The sequence below is a fragment of the Natrix helvetica genome (assembly GCF_964273705.1).
Source record: "Natrix helvetica genome assembly, chromosome: 5".
NCBI classification, from domain to species: Eukaryota; Metazoa; Chordata; class Lepidosauria; order Squamata; family Natricidae; genus Natrix; species Natrix helvetica.
Genome location: NC_138551.1, coordinates 75645183 through 75664998, shown reverse-complemented (window position 1 = coordinate 75664998; position 19816 = coordinate 75645183). Strand labels below are relative to the sequence as shown.

The 19816-nt window shown below is 41.6% G+C and overlaps 1 protein-coding gene across 1 annotated transcript in view; it reads left to right on the top strand.

Moving 5' to 3' along the window:
- CC2D2B (coiled-coil and C2 domain containing 2B) overlaps positions 1–18458 on the top strand; it is a 90625-nt gene extending 72167 nt beyond the window's left edge. Inside the window, exons 34-37 of the mRNA XM_081954079.1 lie at positions 653–775; positions 12269–12327; positions 14251–14428; positions 18212–18458. Of these exons, the coding sequence (XP_081810205.1) occupies positions 653–775; positions 12269–12327; positions 14251–14428; positions 18212–18400 (549 nt within the window). The 3' untranslated portion in view covers positions 18401–18458. The remainder of the gene's footprint in view (positions 1–652; positions 776–12268; positions 12328–14250; positions 14429–18211) is intronic.
- The last annotated feature ends 1358 nt before the right edge of the window (positions 18459–19816 follow it).

The following is a 19816-nucleotide window of genomic DNA, read 5'->3' as shown; positions in this document are numbered from 1 at the left end:
CAAGAAGCACATGTTTTAATTATCTATTTTATATGACATTTGTTTTAATGTCTTAGCATAAGAAACTCACAGAGGACTCAAAAATAAACAATACTTGTGTACATATAATTAGTAATATTAGTAATATTCTTGAGCAAATAAAAACTATTTTTGAATATAGCTAAAATGTGAACGTTAGTATTCTTTTTAAAAAATAAGTAAGTTACTCTTTCTGAATATGATGCTGTTAAACTGAAATATTTTTTTTCGTATTTTATTTCTACATATTTTGCTGATATTAGTAAAATGTATATGTTTAAATTATACATTACAACTACATTTATGTGCAAGGAAAACTATTGCATGAGATAACACCAAGTGGTTTGTACCTTGTGAAGGAATAAATTTACTATATAAGTGAAACACAGTATAATGAATATAAATTAATATAGGAGGAATAAGACATTTATATTTTTAGACCTCTGATAAAGATTCAACTCAAATTACAACTTTCTCGATAATTTCTTACAAATTAAAAATGTGGCAAATGAAAAATGTTCTATTATTTTAAAATAATGATTTAACATATTAAACTTATGTTTTTAGATAGAGTTAGTTTTATAAAAATATAAAAATATATTTTGTAAGTCATTTTTAAAATAACATTTTATAGGTCTGGTTTAACATTCAACAAAACAATTCACCAATGTGCACCAGTTTTGACATTTCAAAGGAAAGCTTTTGGAAACAATTACTTCCTTACAATTTCCAGAATTCAAAAACACAAACTGTGCAGGTAAGAAACATTTCAGTATCTACAAATTATAATTTGCAATTGAATTTTTACATTTGAGTTAGGTGTGGGGGAATACTTTCCTTAAAAAAAGGATGTCTGTGGAAAGAGATAGATATAAGGAATGTAGACTAAGAAATTAGTATAATGATATTGCTAGCCACTCCAATTCAGGGTAAAATCAGATAAATTTGTTTACCATTTAATGAAATATTCCATCTTTATCTATCCTAACATACTGCTACATACATACATATCAGTGGTGGGTTCCAGATCCTGTTCCAACTGGTACGGTTGGAAAGGGGCCCGGCGGCATCTACATGGACGCACACAGTGCACGCATGTGTCTTAGTGCCTCCGCGATGCTTCAGCTGCTCCGCAGAGCATTGCACAGGCGCTGTACGCGCCATGCGTGCGCGCGGAAGCAAGGAAGCCTTAAAAGACAGGTAAGGAGCTTGGGCAGGCGGGTGGGCCCTCCGGAGCACCATACCGGAATGGTATCCAGTGCTCTGGGCAGGCTCCAGTACACCCGTACCGTAGCGTACCGCCTACAACCCACCACTGATACATACATAGAATCATACTGCTGCTTCTAGAAATGCAAATGGCAGATATGGCCAGCTACAGTATGTCATTTTTTAAAGCACCTTTAGAAACACATTTAGCACAGATTTTGGACAATATGTACATAGTATATCTAATCACATCGAAGGTTTTCTTATCAGTTTTACTGCCTCTGTTGCTTATTTATCTATACTCTTAAATGTGGAACAGTTCTGCTGTTTATTTTCTTGAATGTAGTAAAACAAGAATACAGTAAAACAAGGTCAAAAGCAAGAAGTCATGGAGAAAGCCTGTGAGATACCTATACCTACAAAGTGTTCTAATATTAAAATAGGGTTTATTTATTTGTTAGTGAAAGGTATAAGGTTACAGGATGAAAATGGGAAAATGTCAAGAAACCTAGGAAAAAATGCAAAATCAATAATCTGTGAAATAAACTATTATTTCTTACCAGTTCCATTGGAGACAAAGTATACCACTGTGAGATGAGTTAAGGGACATGTCCATCAGATGATATTTATGTGAGGCTTGGGAAACCATCTTGCTCTCCAACTCATGCTAATTCTCAGTTGCAACCAGAGAGCTGTTTCTACCCTCCTTCCTTCATTCTGTTTGAGGAGAGGCTTTGCTCCTAGCAGCAATTCCTCAAATGTTACATTATTGACTCAATTAAACTCAGGCTGATAGGAGGATTTAATAGCAGTAGCCCAGAAAATCTATTTTCCATATCCCTCAAATACTATCTGATCAGTGGAGAAGATACAACTGATTATCACTTCTGAGAGAGAGACTGAAATGAAATGGGCATTGGTTACTCACCTGATACACCCCTTCTCTGAATGGTGGAGACATCATCCAGACATGGGTTATTCCAGCCAGTGTCCAATAGGACTAGGTCTACCAAATTGATAAGTCCTGCTCTCCATGCTAGCCTCTCCAGCTTAGACGAAGGAAGAATAAAGGTAGACTGCTGTGCCAAATCTCCGAGAATTTATGTGATCTTGTCAATGCAAAACACAAAATTAGTCCAAACAACACTCATAGGGTGGGGCTGGATGATGTCTCCACCATTTGGATAAGGGGCGTATCAGGTGACCTAGTTGGTGGAGACATCATCCAGACATGAGACATACCAAAGCCTAATCTGTCCCATGGGTGGGAACAGAGTGAGGACTTACGAATCTTGGTGGGCCACCACCTGCTGCAATACTCGCCGTCTGAAGGCTGCATCTGCCGACACTTATCTGTCTAGCCTGTAGTGGCAGATGAACGGTGATGGCGTTGTCCATGTGGCTGCCCTGCAGATCTCCTCCAAGGGAGCCTGAGAGGACCAGGCAGCTGAGGTGGCAGCGCTGCGTGTGGAGTGTGCCGTGATTTGTTGTGGAACTGGAATAGAGCGAGCTATGTAGGCTCTGGAAATCGCTGAGTGAACCCAACATCCAATGTCTGTAGAAGAAGCCATGGACCCTTTCTTACCTCCAGGTTGGAAACGGACAAAGAAAACCTCGGAACATTGGAATTCTGCAGTGTGCTTGATGTATACACGCAAAGCCCGACGCACATCGAGGCAGTGCCATTTGCATTCCAGTCGATTGGGGCAAAAGTCAGGAAGCACCAATTCCTGTGCTTTATGAAATACTGAATTTACCTTAGGTATAAAGGTTGGGTCCAGGCGGAGAACAACCCTGTCCGGGTGAAATATGCATAAATCCTGTCTGATGGACAGTGCTGCTAGTTCGGAAACCCACCTGGCTGTAGTGACTGCAACAAGAAAAACAACCTTTATTGTTAGATGGTACAGAGATGCCGAATGTAGAGGCTCAAAAGGGTCTTGGACGCTGTTAATGCGTCCAAGACTTTGGCAATGTCCCAAGAAGGAAACCTATGTATAGTGGGAAGCTTGAGATTGGTAACGTCACGAAGAAAACGGCGAGTAAGAGACTGATGTGAGAGTGGTTTAGAAGCATCGATGGACAGAACTGAGGACAAAGCCGCCACCTGACGCCATAGCGTATTTGGGGACAGTCCCTTGTCAAGCACATTAGGTATGGAGGCCTGCAAAGGTGAAATGCTTTGAAGCTGACACCAGGAAGAGAATTGAGTCCAAGTGGCATCGTAAATGCAATTAGTGGACGCACGCCTGGCAGCCTGGATCGTTTGTATTACCTCATCCGAGAGATCAGCTGCTGTCAAAGCCTCCCTCTCAATTTCCAAGCGGTTAGATGAAGCCAGGCTAGATCAGGGTGCCGGAAGGACCCTTGTAGAAGCAGAGAGTCGATTTGAGGAAGCTGCCACTGAGGGCCCACCGACAGATTGATCACGTCCGCAAACCAAGGCCTGCGGGGCCAGTGGGGCGCTACCATGTTTCCCCGAAAATAAGACATGCCCTGCTAATAAGCCCAATCGGGCTTTTCAGAGCATGCACCATAATAAGCCCCTCCCCTGAAAATAAGGCCGCCCCCAACTATTTAAGCGCATGTGCAACCAGTCCCCGGCATTACCATTGGTTGCTTTGCATGCAAACAACCAAGGTGAGGAAGCAAGACCCGAGTGGGGAAAGGGGGGACATGCCCCATGCACCCCACAGCCCTTGCCGTACCTACCGGTACAGTTTGCTGGGCAAAAAGAGGGCCCACCACAAAAAGAGCGGCAGCGCAAGCAATGCACTTCAAAAAACCCATTCCTTTCTGTGCAAAAAGAGTCCACCGTTCCCTCCCGCACAAAAAGAGCCTGCGCAAAAAGAGCAGCAGCGCAAGCAATGCGCTTCAAAAAACTCCTGTTCCCTCCCGTGCAAAAAGAGCCCAACGCACTTCGCACACCATTCCCTCCCACGCAAAAAGAGCCTGCCACAAAAAGAGCGGCAGATGAAGCAAAGTGCTTCGCGCACCCTCCCATGAAAAAAAGAGCCCAGCGCAAAAAGAGGGCAGCAATGTGATCACCCCTCCCCCACCTGTTCCCTCTTGCATCCCATTCCCTCCCGAGCAAAAAGAACACCTCCCACCAAGACCCAATGATAACAGCTGCCTGGCTGCTTCCCTTCCCCAACCTCCCTTTAGTGAGGGATAGCAGTGCGTGGAGAAGTGAGACGCGTGTCTTAGTGCTACCAGAGATTGACAGCTCCGCTGCGTTCCTTGCAGTTTCATCCAGGGAAGCCCCATGTAAAAAAAACCATGAGTTCAACTTGCAAGGTTTTTTTTTTACAAGGAGCTTCCCTGGACGAAAGAACGCAGTGGAGCTGTCAATCTCCGATAGCTCTAGGATGCGCGCCTGGTGTCTACCCCCCCCCACCTGCCACCCTCCTCTACATCGGTAAACATTGCTACAAATGAGTCTTTGTGAGACTCCAAACAAATGATAGAATGGGGGGAGGAAACAAAGGCATAGGAAAGAGAAAGAAAGAGGAAAGGAAGAGAATGGGGGGAGGGAAAGGAAGGGAAAGGAAGGCAGAGGACAGAGAAAGAAACAGGAAAGGAAGAGAATGGGGGGAGGGAAAGGAAGGCAAAAGACAGAGAAAGAAACAGGAAGGGAAGAGAATGGGGGAGGGAAAGGAAGGCAGAGGACAGAGAAAGAAACAGGAAGGGAAGAGAATGGGGGAGGGAAAGGAAGGCAAAAGACAGAGAAAGAAACAGGAAGGGAAGAGAATGGGGGGAGGGAAAGGAAGGCAAAAGACAGAGAAAGAAACAGGAAGGGAAGAGAATGGGGGAGGGAAAGGAAGGCAGAGGACAGAGAAAGAAACAGGAAAGGAAGAGAATGGGGGAGGGAAAGGAAGGCAGAGGACAGAGAAAGAAACAGGAAAGGAAGAGAATGGGGGAGGGAAAGGAAGGCAGAGGACAGAGAAAGAAACAGGAAAGGAAGAGAATGTGGGGAGGGAAAGGAAGGCAGAGGACAGAGAAAGAAACAGGAAGGGAAGAGAATGGGGGAGGGAAAGGAAGGCAAAAGACAGAGAAAGAAACAGGAAGGGAAGAGAATGGGGGGAGGGAAAGGAAGGCAAAAGACAGAGAAAGAAACAGGAAGGGAAGAGAATGGGGGAGGGAAAGGAAGGCAGAGGACAGAGAAAGAAACAGGAAAGGAAGAGAATGGGGGAGGGAAAGGAAGGCAGAGGACAGAGAAAGAAACAGGAAAGGAAGAGAATGGGGGAGGGAAAGGAAGGCAGAGGACAGAGAAAGAAACAGGAAAGGAAGAGAATGGGGGAGGGAAAGGAAGGCAGAGGACAGAGAAAGAAACAGGAAAGGAAGAGAATGTGGGGAGGGAAAGGAAGGCAGAGGACAGAAAGAAACAGGAAAGGAAGAAAATGGGGGGAAGAAAAGGAAAGGAAGGCAAAGGACAGAGAAAGAAACAGGAAGGGAAGAGAATGGGGGAGGGAAAGGAAGGCAGAGGACAGAGAAAGAAACAGGAAAGGAAGAGAATGGGGGAGGGAAAGGAAGGCAGAGGACAGAGAAAGAAACAGGAAAGGAAGAGAATGGGGGAGGGAAAGGAAGGCAGAGGACAGAGAAAGAAACAGGAAAGGAAGAGAATGTGGGGAGGGAAAGGAAGGCAGAGGACAGAAAGAAACAGGAAAGGAAGAAAATGGGGGGAAGAAAAGGAAAGGAAGGCAAAGGACAGAGAAAGAAACAGGAAAGGGAGAGAGTGGGGGCGGAAGAAAGGGAAAGGAAGGCAAAGAACAGAAAGAAACAGGAAAGGAAGAGAATGGGGGGAGGAAAAGGAAGGGAATGGAAGGCAAAGGACAGAGAAAGAAACAGGAAAGGGAGAGAGTGGGGGGAGGAAGAAAGGGAAAGGAAGGCAAAGGACAGAAAGAAACAGGAAAGGGAGAGAATGGGGGGAGGGAAAGGAAGGCAGAGGAAAGAGAGAGCAACAGAAGAGGGAGGAAGGGAGGGAAAGACACTGATTTGTCACACACAGGGAAACTAGTCTCAAACCCTGAACCCAACCCACACAAAGGGTAACCACAATCGCAAACCCTGAACCCACACATAGCAAAACCACAATGCCTAATCCCAACCACCAGACCCCCAGGGTTTTGCATTAATGGTTTTAATGATCTAAAATGGCTTTTGTTTTGACCTCCAGACAAGATGAGTTCAAAAAGAAAGAGCTACTCTGTGGAATTTAAGAAAGGAATCGTGGAGGATTCTCAGGGCAAGAATCTGGCAGCTTTCTGCAAGGAGAAGATGTTGGATCTTCGTATGGTCCGAAGATGGAGAGTGGAATATGGTAACCTCAGCCAACAGGTGCAGGAGGGAAATGGCAAGAAGCACAAGTGTGGATCCGGTAGGCAACCATTATTTCCAGAACTTGAAGACATCATCTCTGAATGGATCGTTGATAGGGGAGCAAAGGCTTTGGTTGTACGCAGGGCTGATATTCAAGCATTTGCCCTTGAAATGGCACCACAGTTACAAATTCCACAGGAACAATTTAAAGCCTCTAAACATTGGCTGAATAACTTCTTTCAGTGACATGAACTTTCTCTGAGGAGATCTACCTCACTGTTCAGGCTGGAAGATAGTGAACTGGTGAAACGGGTTATGGCTTTCAAGTCATTTGTTGATGGTGTTGACTTTGCCAAGTACCAGCTATCGAACATTATTGCAATGGACGAAACAGCGGTGTTCTTGGGACAAAGGGCTCAAACCACCATTTACCAAAGGGGTGCCATGTCCATCTATATTTCTGCCACAGGGTATGAAAGCTGTCCTTTCCCTTCCTTTCCCTCCCCCCATTCTCTCCCTTTCCTGTTCCTATCTCTTCCCTCTGCCTTCATTTCCTCCCCACATTTTATCATTTGTTTGGAGTCTCACAAAGACTCATTTGTAGCAACGTTTACCGATGTAGAGGAAAGTGGCAGGTGGGGGGGGGGGGAAGGCGCCAGACTCGAGTCCTAGAGCTACTGGAGATTGACAGCTCCGCTGCGTTCTTTTGTCCAGGGAAGCTCCTTGTAAAAAAAACCTTGCAAGTTGAATTCATGAGGTTTTTTTTACATGGGGTTTCCCTGGATGAAACTGCAAGGAACCCAGCGGAGCTGTCAATCTCTGGTAGCACTAAGACACGTGTCTCGCTTCTGTCCCCACTGCTACCCCTCACTAAAGGGAGATTGGGGAAGGGAAGCAGCCAGGCAGCCCTTATCACTGGGGCTTGGTGGGAGATGATCTTTTTGCTCGGGAGGGAATGGGGTTTGAGGCATGTTGCTGGCCTGCCAACTCCCACCCTACCATCAATGGTAATGGCTGCCTGGTTTCTTCCCTTCCTCGACGTCCCTTTAGCGAGGTGGGGAGGGGAGAAGCGAGACACGTATCCTAGAGCTACCAGAGACTGACAGCTTCTTCATGTTCCTCGCCCTTTCGCCCATTGAAGCCCCTTGTAAAAAAAACCTTGTGAGTTTAACTCATGAGGTTTTTTTTTACAAGGGGATTCACTGGACGAAAGGGCGAGGAACGCAGTTGGTTAGAACAGGTAAGAGGCGCACCTCGCTTTCCCCCCCACCTGCCACCCCTCGCTAAAGGGGCGGCGGGGAAGGGAACCAGGCAGGCTGCCTTTACCATTGGAGCGAGGTGGGCAGTGTTGGGCCACGAGGCGCGCCTCTTACCTTTCCAGGTCCATCGCGGTCCTCACCATTGTGTCCAGGGAAGCTCTGGTAAAAAAAAAAACCTCTTGCAAGTTCAAGAAGTTTGATTGAACTCGCGAGAAGGGTTTTTTTTTTTTACCAGCGACTTCCCTGAACACAATGGTGAGGAACGCGACGGACTTGGAAAGGTAAAAGGCGTGCCTTACTTCTCGCCTGCCCCAGAAAATAATAAGCCCTTCCCCTATAATAAGCCCAAGGCATATTTCGTGGGGCAAAAGAAAATAAGACCCTGTCTTATTTTTGCAGAAACACAGTATAAGAATCAGTTTTACCTCCTCCATCAGCATTTTTCAAATGATGCGCTGAATCAGAGGAATTGGAGGGAACACATATAGAAGACCCCGAGGCCATCTGCACTTAGAGTGTTGGTTCCCTCCACTCCCGTAGTTGCGTAACACGTGAAGTACCTGGGGAGTTGATGGTTGTTCTGCATTGCAAACAGATCCAGAATTGGGAGACCGTATCTCTCCGTTATTTGCCCGAAGATCCTGTGATGAAGGTACCACTCCGCCGGATCAATGTGCATGCGGCTGAGACTGTTCGCCTGCAGATTGTGGATGCCTGAGATATGTTCTGAAGGGATAGATATTTCCTCTGCCCATGCCACTAACTGGAATGATGAAGTCATTAGATTCTTTGACCTCCTTCCCCCCTTCCTGTTTATATGCGCCTTGGTGGTGGTATTGTCCATGAGGTCGAGGATGTGCACATTGGTGACTATGTCCCTGAAGTGGAATAGTGGGGATACACTGCCCGCAGCTCTAACCAGTTTATACTGTTCTTTAGATCGGATTTGAACTAGAGCCCCTGAGCTACTTGATCGTGAATGTGAGCACCCCAGCCCAGGAGACTTGCATCGGTGGTGAGGACTACTCCCTGAGGATCCCTGAACAGGATGCTTCCGTGAGATCCACCAAGGAGAGGAGATCGTTTGGGCGAACACTCTCCAATATGGATTGCAGGGAATGCATCGTGAACCCTCAGTAAACTACAAATTTGTTTAGAAATTTGAGGTTGAGAATTGCTCTCCAACCCCCCGAAGACTTCGGCACTATGAAGAGACGGGAGTAAAACCCATGTCCCTGTTGGTTGGGAGGCACCTCCTCTATGGCCTGAATCTGAAGAAGATCTGGATAGCTTTTTCCACCAACCTTTTTTTGATGGTGCCTTTGGAGACTGGAAACATGATGAAATACTGCGGGGTGGTGGTGGAGAGGAACTCTAGAGCCAATCCCAATCTGATTGTGTGTTGAATCCACGCATCGTTGGTGATGATATCCCAACGATCGGCAAAGGCCGACAAGCGACCTCCAATAGGAAGGGAACTCAATGAGTCACTTCTGTTTTCTGAATGGTCAGTTGGAATTTCCCTTGTAGGGCTTGCTGTAGGAGAAACACTGGTTGTTCTTGCAGATCTATCATAAGAAGATGATCCCTGTCTGGGGGGTGCCTGACGTTGCGGACAGGAGTAATGGAAACCCCCGTCCTGGTTCCAAAAGGGCTGCCTGTGGAAGAAAGAAAAGATGTTTTATTATCAGATTTTCAAGTAGCAGAAGGCAGAACCTTTCTTTTATCTATGGACTCAATGAGAAGAGGTTCAAGCGGAGGCCCAAATAGACGGTCAGCAGAAAAAGGTGAAGATGCAAGTCTCTATTTTGCTCTGGCTTCCACCTGCCATTGTTTTAACCATAACAGCTGTCGAGTGGACATGGAACAGGTTATGGCCTTGGAGGTGAAACAGGCTGCAACCAAAGAGGCATCCGCAGAGTATTCCATTGCGGCCTTAAGTTTGTTTAGATCCTGGTGGGATCTCATTTCAGAAGGAGGAAGTCTCTCTTGAAGTTGCTTTAGCCAACACAAGGCTGCCCTGTTAAAGAAAGAAGCAGAAGAAGCAGCCCGCACCGCCCATGCAGAGGCCTGGTGCCCCTTGACCAAGGTCTGATCAAATCTTTTGTCCTCCGGGCGGAGAGCATCTTCAGAAGCCGCAGTGGCAGCATTGGGAGCAGAAAGTGCCACCACTGGAGGGTCGATGGAAGGGACCTCCAGCAACTTGGATATCTCGGGACTCACATTATACAGTTGTTTATCCAAGGCTGAAGGAAGAGGCCCAGACCCTGGAGCAGCCCATTGATTCTGGACTACCTCCAGAAAGAGTTTAGGTGAAGGGACCACATGCTTTTCCACCGTAGGCCTGGAAAAAAGAGGATCAGTTGTGTCAGTCTTGTCCTGATCCGTCGTGGAAGATGGCTTGGAGTCAGGAATGGCAGATACTTTATTCGCCTTAAAAAGAAGGGAACAAATATAAACTGGTTTAAACAGTCCTACCAATGAGGAAAGGGCAGGCATAAGATCCTCATCACCAGAGAGGTCAGAATCCCTGGAAACCTGTTCATCACCCTCTAAAACAGAAGCCTGAGAAAGAGTCATTAGGTACCGCCTCTGCGCTGGAAGGTTTTGCCTTCTTGGAGGATTTAGACACCTTGGAGGTAGAAGCCACATCAGCATGATGTTGTAGCAATGCCCCTTTCTATGGCAGCTGCTATAATGTCTGCCATATCAGAAGGATAGCAAGGAAACCCCCTTGGGCTAGGGGAATCAACATCTAGATCAGGGGTTAGACTCATTTCCCTTTCAGATCCATTTTCCTCAGGGACAACCACCCAGTTCACAGGCTGCAATGGGGAGGCAGGTGGGGAATTTTCCCCATCTGTGTCAGTGGACAGTTCCTCAGGAGGGCTTTGAGGCCTGGGTGCAGGAATCAATTGAGCCTCTGTAGGCCCTTCACAATGGTGTGACTTGGCCTTGGCTTTACATGGCCCTGAGGCCGGAGGACCTTCTTGCCCTTTGGAGGGAACCTTCTCCTGGGCATGAACCTTGGCAGGTCTGGGGGCATCGTCCCTTACACTACTCACCCTTTTCCTGGATGCTGATTCCCCGGGCCCCGTAGGTGGTATAGAGGAAGGTGGAAAATCCTGAGGGGAAGCAGAAACCACAGTATCTGAGGCAATGGAAGCCATACTACTCACAGCCTCATGCGATGCTGTCGAAATGGCGGACAGATCTTTTTGATGTCTCAAAATGGCCACTGGAACTTTCCTACTGAAATTCTTGTCCAAGATGGTCACCTGGAACCTTCGAGTCCTCTGAGAGACTAGAAATGCGAACCTGCAATGCCGGCTAGTTCGCTAAGACCACCTGGCCGTTTCAAGGCTGCAAAATTGCTAGCGCGACAAACAAAGCAGCCAGAGCCCAAAAAGATGATAAGGGAAGCAGCGGCTCCCAATAGCAATTTTGGCGCAACTCGGGCAGCAGTGAGGCGGCGGCAGCGGTGGCTGTTGTCTGTAGACGACAGCTGCTGTTAGGAAATTTTTTGGCTAAAGGCCAAGAAGCCGCAAAGGAGCCAGAAACCCCAGCAACATGAATGAAATGCCCCTGGAATGACGCGAGGTGCGTAAGCGGCAAGGAAGGGCCAGAGGGAAGAACCCATGGGCCAAATATCCTCAGAAAGCCGCTAGGGCCAGGGAACAAGTCTCGCCCTACAAACCTCCGCACCAAACGGTGAATTATAAAATTTATAATTTAGAATAGCCAATATATCGAATTAAAACAAATTTACCAATTTATCCAACTTTGCAACAAAAAAACTGTTGGAGAGATCACCAGACACAGCCAGTCCAAGGAAACGGACTGAGTCTAAGCAGGAGAGGCTAGCACGGAGGGACTTATCAATTTGGTAGACCCAGTCCTATTGGATGCTGGCTGGAATAACCCATGTCTGGATGATGTCTCCACTTACTGGGAGAATGAATGGAATGTTAGGATTTAGCATGTTTTTGCCTAAATCACAGCATCAGAACATAGTCATTTAATAGTCATATTTTAAATATTTTAATGCTTAAATACTTTATATTACTTTGATGTTGTAATCAGCCCAGAGTCACTTGACTGTGAAATGGGCAACATTTAAATTTAATGAATAAATAATAAATAAATCAGCCTGTCGGGAACCTAAACCTTGGAAGTGAAGAACTGAATAAAATTCTAATTTCCTTTCTATATGTGAGGGAAGAGATAGTAAGGTAAAAGGAATATGAAGACTTAGCAGCATTCAGAGTAAAGCAGAAGTTGTGAGAGTTTTAGGTAATGGGACAAGTGTGTATCTGTGATGTTACCAAATACAAGAATAGCATCTTCCAAACATACATTTTTCAGAATTGAAAAACCATTTCCTTAGAATATCTGTCAAAATCCTGGTTATCTTGCATTTGAATGTTCCATGGTTGTGCAATTGCTTTTTTGTTCTGTTTCAGCCAGAAAAAATATTTTATGTTGCAACGGATGGAAGTTTGGTAGATGAATTACAAAATAGGTAATTACTTTAATTAATAACATTTATAAAGTTGAGGGACTCTGCCAAACTACATATTATTTTGATCATTTAAAAAAAATGTTTTGGAACCAATTGCTACTGGGTTGGATATCCGTTATTATTGTTTAGGAAAAGTGTCAAATTATGTATTTATTCTTGCAAATAGTGTCAACCATAGTGACACTTTCATTATTTATATAAAAAAATAATCTTAGAATCATCCAAAACAGTCTGTAATATAATAAAGATCTGGGAGATTTTTATGCTGCTAATGCACCAAATTATTTAATAGATGTTTTAATCAATACATAACCATTTTGCAATTTTAGGCAATCCCAAAAATGCTAAAAATAATCAAATTTATAAATGTAAAAACATGATTGGCAATAAGTGAATTATACATTAATAATCTCCTTGGTTTCCTCTCTAAAAGGTTAGCTGAAATTTTAAAGCTGACATTATCCCAATGGTGTTTTTAAAATAATTATTTATGCCCTTTTCAGCTGAGGCAAAATATTAATATACTTCAATTAATTGAATAACCTCATAAATTATCAAATTGTGTAAAATCAATATATTTTATATAAAATATGTAATCATTAAGATGTAATACAAAAGTATAAAAAACATTTGTAATCAGCTTCACCCTACTTTGTTTAAATGTCTTTCATCTAATAATTTCTTTACTTTAACTCAGACCTTCTCCATAGTTACATAAGAAATACTTGCACCTGTTCATTTGTCATTGGCTCTAACATCACATCTAACAATTGACTTCTGTTGCAAAAGTTTTTCCTACTGATAAAGTGAAGAATCCTTTTGTGACTTTGCATATGTTTGAGTCCATTAGAGTCTATAGATGATAGATAGATATTTTAAAATCCATTATACTCTGAATCTCATGTTTTCAATTCATTTGCCAATACTGCTCAGGTGTGTCTAATCCTGGCAACTTTAAAACCTGAGGACATCAACTCCCAGGATTCTCCAGCTAGCATACCTGGCTAAATAATTCTGGGAATTGAAGTCCACAGTCTTAAAGTTGCCAAGGTTGGACATTCCTGCAGGGTTTTCTGGATCTGTTTATCATGTGGGAAGATTTATGCTTGCTACAGAGTTAGCGGAAGATGGACAGCCATCATACTGCTACAAAAGTTTTTTTTTAAGTAAGATGATCTACTGTAAAAAGTAATGTCTATTGCTGGTCTTTGACTGTAATAATGATATATACTATTAAAGTAAGATGATCTTCCTCCCATTGCAAATTCCAAAAGGAATCCATACTCTTTTTAGATTGCACTTTCCATCCCCAACATTCCTCAAGCTTCATGAACAAGATGGTTAACAAAAAAAGTGAAGGCACTTACAAGTAATAATCAGTGTTTAAAGGCACTTAACATTAAGTCTACTTCTCTAAAATTGTGAAGTCTATGTCTCATCAAGCAGAACTATTGTACATGCATGTTTTATTGCATTACAGTTGCTTACCATCTCCCAATACTGGTTTCTTTCTGCTTTCTATCTGCTGGTCATAAAAAACCTAGAATAAGTTTAATTTTCAGCCTTTTGTTTTTATTAATTGCAGCACTATCAGTGCTATTTTAGAAACAATGCATACAATATTAGCAACATTTCCTTTTCAGTATTTTTTCACCATTCAGTGTGTTTTACTATACCAGTTTGTTCTGTAGCTGTTCTAACTCTGTAATTTTTCTTAACAAAATTAACATCCTTCCCAAATTGTATACTGTGTTCAAAACATGATTACATCAGGAAATGGACACAAAGTAGTTTAAAAGTTTCATGATTATAAAGACTCTTCACACAAAGCAGTATTTGAGTTTTTTTAACTAGTGGGTAAATTAACAGTATAGTAACTATAATAATAAACATCCTCTTGGTTTTTTTTTTTTTGAAAAACAGAATTGAAAAAACATTAAAAAATAAAATAATGGAATGGCGATCTCATCTTCCAACTCGATGGCATCGACAGTGTACTAGTGTTTTAAGACAAATTCTTCCTAAGCTTGAGCTTAGAAATGGACACATAACCAAAGAAAAAGAAGAAAGTTATTTGGAGGCTTTTCAAGAGCTTTACTGGGTTAGTGTTTTGTTACTGTTACTGAACTATTCATTTGGGGAGAGGGCATCTGCCAAATAACATTTCATAAGATATGAAGGGCTACCCTTGGAAAAAATATTGTTTGCTTTATACACATGGAAGCACATTTTGCTTTATACACATGGAAGCACATTCTATAAGTAGAATTTGGATCCTGGTTGTTAGTGGTCAGTCATTAACAAAAAGTAATTACTAACTGAGCTCTGAGATTCTTAGTTGGGATAATGAGGCCAAAGAAACAGAAGATGTAAGAGGTAAAACCAGATACCAAATTACTATATAAGATAAACCAGCACAGTAAGATAAGGATAAGACAGAGCCATAAAAAAATATAATTATCCATATGAAGTCCTTGGGTAGGTGCCTTCATAAGTTTTTTTATTGAGAAAGCCAAGGATAAGCTTCAGGCTATTCCTTAGAGTATTTTGTTACCCAAAGAGTAGCAATATGAACACTGGTTAATCACTTCAAGGCATGGCACAACTTAACACAAAAGTATGGTTCCTGTGTTTGACAGTATTCTCTATCTATCCCTGTATGAATAGTAGTGGTAGAAAGCATGAACTTACAGACTTACAATAGATATGCTGGTTTAATTCTAAGCAATTTTTGAATTAACCCCCCCTTCCAGGCCATTAGAATAATAATTTAATGTAGATGATTGTCACTATCTGTTCTTTTCTTCTATCATCAACTCCCTTCACTATTTTCTTTGTCCCTGGTGAATTTGCCCTGGGTATGATATCAACCCTTTTAGAAAAACATGGCATAAAATTATTCTTATCCAATGGTTTCATATATGAAAGAAGAACATTTAGCTGGAAATTTATCTAGGCTGCTAGTGTTTGATAAAAGAGTCATGAAAAAATAATTTGGTCCACTCTAGTTTTCTAAGAAGCTACTTTCTTTTCAACTACTGTATGTCTTGGTTATTTAATATTATTTCAGGTGATGCCAGGTCTCAAGTTCAGCTACTTGAAAACAACTGTTACTTTCCACAGTCTTTCAATCATAAGAAGTTGATATGGCAGAATCCTTATTAAACCATCTCACTATCTTCCAGATACTCCCAGTAACATAAGGGAAATCAGTTATCATTTCTTTGTTCCTTGAAACACTTGTAAAGGAAGACATTTCCCCAGAAGACGGAACAGTATCATTTTGCATTAATAACTAGATTCCTCTTACTCCATAGGAAGTAGGATCCCTTTTCATTCTATTTACATCATAATCAGTTCTTGGGTCTAATAAACTGATATCTCCTTCATCCAACTAGTTATACTATACATACAAAAGTTAACACAATTATGTTTCTGAGATAGTGAGTTTATTGAATGATTAGCCAGTAATTTCTCCAATCTTTTCTCAGCCTTGTTCTCTTTAGGAGTCATCCCACTGCCTTGTTAGGCGATTGATATCATTGCCAGCTTCCTATTGCATCCAACTACCCTATTGGGGGAGACAGGTGCTATGATGATTAGTGGCCTTCTTGCTCCATTGATATAACATTTTATTACTCCTTGCAAAAAAGTATTACACTGTGAAATAACATTACGTACATATATGATCAGTATTGTAGCTTATACCATTTTTTCCATGAGGCTCAACTACAAATATTCTACTTTCATATATCTTCTGTGACAGTAAATAGTCTCTGCCATGATACCAAGAATTTCAGATTCATCTGCAGTTTCGGAGTGTGAGTTGATACAATAAATGCTATTATTTAGTTCTAGTAGCAATGTGTCTGTTTGTTTCATTAATGTCAGTTCCAACATCACTAATGTCAAATTGGTCATGCAATAAGAGTTCAATGTTCCTCCCTGTATCTTCTTTGCCAATCTCTAGCCTTATCTACCCTGCATTCTGAAGTCTCTTCAGAATGCAGGGTAGATAATGTCTGAAGAAGGATGTAATCAAACCAAGTCTGTTCTACATAAATTATATTCTGAGTATTTCCTTGTGAGAAAACAGGGTTAAGGCCAATATTGCATTTTAAGGCGTTGGTGTTATGGATTTTAATGAAAGGATTTTCCTTATGTTTTACTCACCGTCAATACTTCTTTGACTATAGTAGAGAGCTATTTAGACCAGTCATTTCAGCATGGATGCATTTAGTCTTTTCCTATTCCTATCCGTCATATCAGCGATTTAGAACCATTTGCAATGTTAAACATTGTGAGTTCCCTCAATTACTCTGTTCAGCACAAAGTACTATTTGCAAATAGTCGTCTTAAAGCTGCTTTTTCAAAAGGCAACTGGACTGGTTTTTTTCTTTGAGGAAGAATAAAATGTTTTGCTTCTCATCCAAGAAGCTTCATCAATTCTGATGGGGAGGGGGTATCAGAACTGATGAAGCTTCTTGGATGAGAAACAAAATGGTTTTTTTTCTTCCTCAAGGGAAAAACAAGTCTCGTTGCCTTTTGAAAAAAACACCTCTGAGATCATAGTAATCTGGATGACTGAGAATCTCCACTGATATTTGCAAATAGCTTCTGAGTATTTTTTTTAAATATATTGATCAAATGATAGCACATCCCACACATCTTATTATCTAGTTCTAGAATTAGTGCATGCATCCACCATCTCTAAATGCCTATGGGCATCTGTTTCTCAGACACAGGTGTGGTAATTGCTCTCGGCAATTCAATCATGAATGGTAAACCCCATAGTTGCTCATAATCTTCACAAAATGGAATAACACTATCAACCTACTTGATAAAAAAATGTAAACGTTGCAAATTAAGTTGAATTTGGGAAGCCTAAGAGGATCTATTTCTTCTACTCTGGATCACTTGCTTCTCGGGAATTTTCTGCTCACCTGGTGATTTAACGTATTTGCCCTGAATATTTTTTCATGTCTTCTAATCATCCCATAATGCAGACAACTCTGGTTCTTGGCCATTGTTTGGGTTTCCAACTCTTGTACCAGGACACATCCTTGTCCTATCATCATCTTCTATTTCATTGACTGATTCCTACTTTTGGAATCAGGAATTAAAAGATATCCTGAAACCAGCAGAAAAACAATCGACTTGGCAACTCCTGCAAAGCCAGTCTACTTACTCCAGATTTATTTCCAGCTGGGGTTGTACTTGATTATTTGAACCCTTCAAACAATCTTTTGTGTGTGATAATATATCTTATATATAATATGAGATATATTATATAAGATATAATGTATCTTTTTTAATACACTGTTCTTTTACAACTTTTGAACAAGACAGACAAATTAACATATTTTAAACAAGATATACAAGTTAAACACTCATGTTATTTCATGGTACCAAAGAAAGACAGTGAATAATGTCCTGTCCTCAATCTCTAGGACTTTGACGACTTTACACCTTCCTGTAATTTTTGGACCAGTCTGCTATATCTTTCATCCGTTTCTAATTCTTACATGATTTATAGCCAAAGTTCATTAAGACCTGTCAGATCTCATTCTTATAACCCTCTAATATCCAGGATAGATATGATTCCCAGCTTCTATAGCTTACTTTCAAGCATTATTGGAGGGTTCTGACATTACCAGGCCTTGTCAAAGAGACGAGATGCTTTCACCAGTTCTTTGATTTCTTTCAAATATGGAGTTAAAAAGGATCCCAAACAGCTGGTAACAGGTGTAGTAGAGGGTTCTGTGAGCTCTCTCTTTTGCTCTTCACCCTGCATTCATTGCGTGTTGTTTGAGCTTTTTTATGTAACTATTTAGATTTGATGCTGTTTAAACATGTATTTAAAATTCTTTTTTTTTTTTGGTAGGTTACAGGATTTCCTTTACAGATGCCATACCTAGATATCCCGTCAATAACTGAGGCAGTTTATCAGACAGGAATTCATTCTTCAGAAATTCCCTATACAGAATTTGCTCTTGCTGTGTATATTCATCCTTATCCAAATAGGATTTTATCTGTTTGGATCTACTTAGTATCTTTGGTTTGTCATCAGTAAGTAGCAGTAACTGTCAAACCTCTTCAGGAATTACTCAGTGCATCTGTGAAATTGGTATTTGTGGTTTTTGAATTGTTTTTGTTGTAGATAAGAGACTAGTCAAAAACATTGTTTTTTTAAAAAAAAACCTGTTTGCTGTTTGATTCTTTCATTCTTCTAAAGTAATAGATTTATTTTATTTTTGCTTCTGTGAAAAAAGTCTACTAAAATTTATTTGGAGTTTAACATCTAAAAGTTTTGTGTCTTTTTGTAAATTCGTCTTGTAAAACATCCATGTAGTGATTTGGGGAACAGTCTATAAAAAAATGCCATTACTGTATTCTAGAATAATTCTTCAATTCCCATTCTACAGCCTTGAATTTCCTCCTGGCCGGTCACCCTACTATTCACTGGGCCCAACTCTGCTTAACTTCTGGATCCAAACAAATTCAGAACCCATTTCATTATAGGAGAATACAAATGCCTTCACAAACTTTCAGTCATCTGGCTGCTCACTTGTTATACAATTCTGGGCAACAAAGAACAAGTCAAAAATAATAACACACAAACTATAAAACTATAAAACCTGAAAAACATCACATCTGTGGCATCACACATATCCACATAAATAATCTCCTATATATGGGCTCAGCCAACCATTTAAAAAAAAAGTCTTATGAAAGTTCATCAGGTTTCGCTATGGAAATACAGTTTATCTTTGTAAGAATAAAATGAAATCTGTTGCACCGAATGTCCCAACATTTGATATTCTCTTTTGTTTGTGACACCACTTGAGGCTTACTATGTCATCTGGATGCTAAATGGCAATTTTAGTTTTTGAAAAACCAAACATTTTAAATCAATGACAAAATTTCTTTACAAGTTCCAGTTTCAGGAATGTGATTTTAGGTTTGATGGACACAGTAAGTCATAGTTTGATTACAGAGGCATACTATATTGGCTCTGTAAAATGCTCGATAACAGGTTTTTCATCTTAAGCTTTATAAGCTTTATAATATTAAAATAGATAAATCATATAAAAGGGGTATCACATATAGTGATTCATGAAGTATGCATAACACAGACAATTGATAGTGTATGTTCTTATTATATTAGTGGAGATCAGAGCGCAAAATGGAAGGAGTTGGTAGCTGGCTGTATTTTCATTAAATATTTCCCCTAACCCTGAAAGGTTCCTGATGGAGCTTTGGACTTTTCCTGAATCCCTTGCTCACAACTCGACCGAAGCCCTAGTGGAAGCCTGGGATAGGGCGGCCGCTGGGGCCTTGGATCGCTTTGTGCCTTTGCGGCCTCTGACCCGGTGTCGATCCCGGGTGGCTCCCTGGTTTACCGAGGAGCTCCGGGAGATGAAACGCCGGAAAAGACGCCTAGAGATTGGCTGGAGGGCCAGCCGGTCCGAATCTGATCGAACACTAG